The sequence below is a fragment of the Chiloscyllium plagiosum genome, unplaced genomic scaffold (genome assembly GCF_037043375.1).
Source record: "Chiloscyllium plagiosum isolate Xiang-an unplaced genomic scaffold, Cpla_swu_hap1 HiC_scaffold_26, whole genome shotgun sequence".
Taxonomy (NCBI): Eukaryota; Metazoa; Chordata; class Chondrichthyes; order Orectolobiformes; family Hemiscylliidae; genus Chiloscyllium; species Chiloscyllium plagiosum.
The window spans coordinates 35,043,592-35,050,214 of record NW_028270164.1 but is presented as its reverse complement, the minus strand read 5'-3'; the positions used below and the strand labels follow the sequence as shown (position 1 = coordinate 35,050,214).

The 6,623-nt window shown below is 39.2% G+C and overlaps 1 protein-coding gene across 1 annotated transcript; it reads right to left on the bottom strand.

The window, feature by feature from the left end:
* Window positions 1-270: 270 nt before the first annotated feature.
* On the bottom strand, window positions 271-5,674 carry LOC122562985 (G protein-coupled receptor 37-like 1). Its single transcript, XM_043716286.2, has 2 exons — window positions 4,334-5,674; window positions 271-1,807 (listed from the first exon to the last, which is right to left on the bottom strand). The coding sequence occupies exons 1-2, from the start codon at window positions 5,105-5,107 to the stop codon at window positions 1,001-1,003; spliced, it is 1,581 nt and encodes a 526-aa protein (XP_043572221.2). The 5' UTR covers window positions 5,108-5,674; the 3' UTR covers window positions 271-1,000.
* Window positions 5,675-6,623: the final 949 nt, after the last annotated feature.

The following is a 6,623-nucleotide window of genomic DNA, read 5'->3' as shown; positions in this document are numbered from 1 at the left end:
GACATTTTGTTTTATCGTTGCTGGCTTCAACCTTAGATGTTAAGACTGTTTAATAGTCATCCGAAACCTGAGAGTTTGGTTTTCCACAGATGTTTGAGACTACCATGTAGGGCTAGTCTCCAACTGTTCTGGATACTTAGTTATCTCCCACTTTAGTGCTGGCAGTTCAATCAGTCTCTTATCAGTAGTGCAGTTTGCACTGATGAAATATAGGTGAAATAAATAAAAGCCATTCTGAAATAAAACAAAGCACAAACCAGAACCAAAGAAACCGGTTCATATTTTTATTTGACATTGTACTAGGCCAACACTGTTGTGAAATTACACAGCAGCTGGTTTCCCCATCAACATATAAGATTGTGAATATAAAAACAGCTATTTATCTAATTATTTATTAAATTTGGAAACTCATGTCTAGACAATACATTCTGACACTATAAGGGGTTCAAAAGACAATATTTATAAAAGTGCAGATCTAGAAATTAGGAGAATGTTAAAGGTTCTTCATGCACTGCAGTCTCGTTAATCTTGATAATAATAGGAATTGTTGTATGTTCAACTGATAGTCATTCTCAACATGATAACAATGCATCACAAGTAAAAATGAAAAAAAAAACTATCCTCCGTGTTTTAAATTAAAAGTTTTAGTTAGAATGTTAGATACTATGATCCACTAGGAATTTATTGTAGGGAATTTTATGCTACATGGATGTATTTCTAATATTTTGGAGCAACAAATTATATTTTAATACTTTTTGACTGTATTTCATTAAAAAATTGCATCTTATTATTTAACTGTCTAAAATAAAACTTAAACTCAGCAAGGAAATATTAGTTATTCACACATCAGGAACTTAACTACAGCTAACTAAATTTCACCTTATTTACTAGGTCATTTTGGGCAGTAAAAAGAGCACCACTAAGTCAAAAAATTAAGTGTGTTTTTGAAAATGGGCATGCTTCACCATTGAGCCTTCAGGTTGAATGTGAAGGATTGTAACTAACATTGAGTGCCTAGGGTCATCATTGTTGGTGTTTCCTTGGAATTATCACAGAAAATAGTTGCCATTTCTGTCTTCAGCTTGCTGTCATGAACATCAATTTCTGAAGTCTCTGGAACGCATTCATCACAGCAGCAGCAACAGCAATCCATGAAGGCTCTGCCCAAAGGTTTACAGAGGCATAGAAGCAACACTGGGGTTACAGAGGACTTGAAAAACAGGAAGAACTGATTAATAATGTTGAGCAAGTCAACGGTCTCCTTGGAGATTTCAGGAAAGGTATAGGTCACCACGATGTTGGAAACATTTTCCGGGATAATGCAGAAGCCATAGAGGATAGTCAGACCAATCAAGGTATTATTCTTTTGATTTTCATGCTGAGCATGCTGAGAAATAATTTTGAGGTTGGATTTCTTCTCTGTGTTTCTTACTCGTCTCAACACCAACTGGCAAGTCACTGTGAAAATGATGGGCAAACAGAAGTAGCAACCAAAGTACCACCACATCCTGGAATTCTCATAGGTCAGTGCAAGTTCATAGATATGCTCAGGGAGATTCAAAGATGTTTTGATGATGCAATAGTCAGTGATAACCCCAGACACAATGGAAGTCTTTTGATTCAGTTGCCAGAGAAGGACTTCAGGGAGGGCCAGCAACATAGATCCTATCCAGATGACTGCCATCTTGGCCACAATAGATAGACAATTTTCTATCAGCCTAATTTGTGACTGTGTGCTTGTTGCAGAACGAAACTTGTCAATGCTTAATGCACATAGGCTAAAGGTAGTGACTCCAAGAGAAGAAACCTAGAAGTTAAAATAAATTCATATATTAATTGTATATCTTTTTACAATTGTATATCTTTTAATGTTGAAACAGCTTATACAGCGACACAAAATAGCCATTCTCCACTGGAAAAAGCTTACAAAACCCCATGTTAAATTCTAAGAAGCATAAATTAAAATGTTAATAACATTTGATGTGAAATATTTCCATAATCATTTTTATTCAAACATTCAGTGTAAAATAAGGCAGTGCCAAATGAATAATGAAAGGACAATTGTAAATTATTCCATGATACATCAATGTCAATGTCATTATTAGAAACAGTTACACCAATCTACTGTATATTAACACTTGGTAATTATTCATACATTGACAGAGAAAGCACATTACACTAACATTTAACATTTAGTATATTGGAGTTTACTTCTTAAAAATGTAATATCTTTATTTTCTTAAAAAGAAAACATAATGGAAGCTAATATTAATTTCATACTTAAGTCTGAAGTAGTGAATATTTTCTGCTTTTACAAACTGCTACAATATAATCATATCGACTGCCCAAGCACTGCACTTAAATATTGTTGAAATTGAACAGTGTTTTAAGCTGTGCTTATTATGCAATATGATAACATTAAACCAGGCAATTTGTCAAAACATCAAAAACAAAATCATTCTCACTCATTGATTTAGACAAAACTAAAATACTGCATGCAATAAATCTGATGAAAATTAACTCAGAAACTGCTGGAAGTGTTCAGCAGGTCAGACAATATCTGTGAAGAGAGAAACAGGGTTATTGTTTTGAAGTATCTCTGTCCATAGATGCTGCCCGACTCTTGAATATCGCCAGCATCTCCTGTTTGATTTGAGCAGTTAGATGTTAGTGCTTAGTTCTATTTTTAAGATTTAACTATTACCACTTGTGCCAAACTATAGGCATATTCTCTTTTTTTAAAAAAAGGCTGTCTCTAAGCATACAGCAGCTTCTTTATACTGGCGTCAATCCTTTAAAAAGTTGTTCCTCTCTCTATCTCTTTAATAATTAATGTTCTCATGGCATCATGTTCAATACAATGAACGCATTGTTGTAGCAATTAAAACCAGTCAGCCCTTTCTCTCAGCCAGTATAGTAGAATGCCCAAACTCTAAGACAAAATGAACTTCTAAAATATACTACATCCTCTGATCTGATACTGCATCCTGCAGCTGATCCTCAAAGAAAGTAGTTCTAACTGAGATGTATAATTTACAAGGGTCATCGCTGTGCTCACAAAGTGCTGCCATGTAACCATTGTACATTCAACTCTTGTACAACAATTACCTTTATCTTCACCACATGCATGTTGCTCTGGCCTTTCTTTGTTGCTGACGTTAAAGGATTTAATTGCTGATATGAATTTTACTCTTTATTCAATGTGGCATATAACCCACCAAGAAGTAAACATTGCTGCAATCATATTTAGTAGCACAGCATTTCAATAATTTGAAAAATCTCAGCGTAAACTAATTCACAAGTTTACATCTTGCTGCCAACTGACATAAACTGGACAGTAGGAAGCTATACCATCAAATTACTAAACGTGGCATAAAGCTGCAGAGTGAAATGGCTTTATTTTGATATACTTCAGAATGTAAAAACTTTACACAGTTAGGAAAACCTATTCAACTGTTGATACTTTTATCAGTTAAATTGAGCTTTCCTTAAAGTTGACTTCCATTTAATACAATCTTATAAACTGCTTGTATTTTTGTACTAGTCCCATAACAATGAAAGTGAAAAATTTAAACATAAGAAATACGTGAAGTCATATTCCATACAGGTCCATTGTATGAGCTGTATCAAATAATGTCCAACAGTAAACCAAACAATAAAACCTACAGCAATAAAAACAGAAAGTCAGCATATCTGGCAGAAATTGTGGATATCTGGTCTAAGGGTCACAGGACTGGAAACTTTAACTGTTTTTCTCTTTACAGCTTGCCAGACCTGCTGAGTTTTTCCAGCACTTTTTGTTTCACATCTTCAGCACCTACAATTTTTTGTTTTATAAAACTCACAGAGTGGGGTTTCATCTTAGAATTAAGGACTTTACATGTTTTAGAACACAGAATAGTGGAATGTAAAGATCTATCTATATATATGGTTATATTTTTATTCTGATTGTTTATATTTTCTAACAGGGGGCTGGTAGAGATTGGGAATGTTTAAGTAATTCTGTTTTCTCGAGTTGTTTTCTTTGGAGCTGATGGAGGCTGAGGGGAAACTTGATAGAAGTGTATGAAGTTATGAGATGCATGGATAGGGTTGACGGTCAGAGTCCTTCTCCCAGAGTTGAAATGTCTAATACTAAGGGTCATACATTTAAGGTGCCAGGTGGGAAAGTTCAAGGATGGTGTGAGGGGCAAGTGTTTTTTTTTCTTTAAAGAACTTCCACAGAAATACAAATATATCGTCTGAAATACCAAGCAGAGGGGATCTCTGGGCACGTGTTTAGAATATCAGACCATCCGAATGATAATTCAGCCCCAAACAAGCCGGGTCTTACCTCCAGGTAGGGCACCACCTTACAGCCAATGTCCCCGAGCAACCTTTTCTTGGTGATCTCATTGAAGATGACCACCGGCAGACAGAAGAAGATGACAAAAAAGTCCCAACAAGCCATGCCAGCGAGAATGTTATTCCAGGCGGTCTTCATGTAATAATTGTGACAGACAATGCACATCACGGCTAGGTTTGCAATGATGCCGACCGCGAACAGGATCAAGGACAGAAACATGACGGCGTACGCGCTGTAGGTGCTGTCAGTGACAGGGTACAGGCTGTTCTGCAGCTGGAGTCTCCTCGCTGTTGTTTCCAATCCATTCAGTTCCTCACCTCGAACTCCAGACGTCGCTTCACCCCCTGATACCTGCACCCCCTCATCTTTGAGCGAAGGGATCCTGGAACTTAGTTGGAAATGAGTCGATTCCACGGAGTTGCCTTGTGGGGGAGACGCGGCTGTTGCCTCTACTGGGGCAACAGTGCCCTTTTGATCTGCCCCCCGCCTTGCTCTTTGCTCGGGTTCTTTTGGGCTGTCAGGATTTGAGCTGGTGTTTCCTGCAGTCTCCAGGTGCTCTCCAAGCCACTGGTCAGCCCCAGGCACTTGTTGAATTGCTGTTCTTTTCAGCTGGAGGTCACTTTGCTCTGGTACCTCTTGCCACTTGTACCATTTACCGCTGGCGCCTCTTGTCAGGTCATGGTGCTGTTGGATATTGTCGGTAGTTGTCAATCCAAGGATAAAGAATTGCACTAGAAACAGAACAGCGAGAGAGGTGCACATTTCCCTCCCCTCTCCCCTTCTAACCGAGAAGTAAACTGCACGACAGTGTCGACAGATTTACAGCCGCCTCAACCCAGACTAAAGTCTCCCCTTATTTTTTTGCAAAATCTTCCCACTTGGTGACTCTTGTCTGCAAACCCTTCCGACGTACAGCTGTCAGTGTGCAGTGTATGTCTGGAGCTATCACATCACAACTTTGTGCATTGATCAACCTGCAACAAAGCAAACTACTCGGCTCTCTTCAAACTCTCGTTATTTTCGGTTCTCTCGATGTTTTCCCAACATTACTACAACTAAAAGACAGCGCGCAGTGAGGAGTTTTGAATTGCCCCCTGCTGGTGTGAATCAATACTTCACAAAAGGAACTCCAAAGGTGGTTTATAATTGGATTTAATGCAAAGTGCTCAAAAAAAAGTTTTACTGATTTCTTAAAGAAACTAATATTAATTTTGCCTCGGTTTCGCTCTTTTCTAACTTTGTCTCAACCCCCGCTAGAAAACAAAAGGCACTAAACGAAGGAGATGTAAATTGCCTATGGAAGGTGTTTTGTTAAACTGGGTAAGGAAAAGCCCGGGCAGTAGTGGAATCCCCATGATTTGTCCTACCTGTCTATCTTCTTTTCCACCTATCCACTCCACCCTCTCCTCCCTGATCTATCACCTCCATCCCCTCCCCCACTCACCCATTGTACTCTATGCTACTTTCTCCCCACCCCCACCCTCCTCTAGCTTCGCTCTCCACGCTTCAGGCTCTCTGCCTGTATTCCTGATGAAGGGTTTTTGCCCGAAACGTCGATTTTGCTGCTCCACGGATGCTGCCTGAACTCGCTGTGCTCTTCCAGCACCACTAATCCAGAATCTGGTTTCCAGCATCTGCAGTCATTGTTTTTACCTAGTAGTGGAACAACGAGGCAGCTACTCAGATGGTTTCATTTCACTAACGAGTTTCAAGCGTTTGCAAGGAATTAGAAATTACTAGCTGCACCAACAATCAAACGCTGATCGACTGACCCCCCCACGGGACCCTGGCTTCCCCCCCAGCCCTCTACATCTAAGTCCATCAACATACCCTTTTCCCCTCATCTATTTATGTAGTGAACTATTCACCTTTATTTCCACATTCTAGATGCTTTCTGTATAAAGAAACTTCTCCTGAATATCATTTCTGGTTCATAGAATCTCTACAGTGTGGAAGCAGGGCCATTTGAACAACACCACTCTTCTGAAGGGCATCCCGGCCATACTCACCCCCCTATCCTATCCCTGTAACCCTGCATTTGCTATGGTGAATCCACCTAACTTGCGTAAAACAAAATTGAAAGAACTGCAGATGCTGTAAATCAGAAACAAAGTCTGAAATTTCTGGAAAAGCTCAGCAGGTCCAGCAGCATCTGTGGAGAGAAATTAGTGTTAACATCTCACGTTGAGTGACCCTTCCCCAGAACTCTTTCTGTTTTTATTCTACCCAACCCACACGTATGTGCACTCTGGGAGGAAGCTGAAACAGCTGGAAGAAG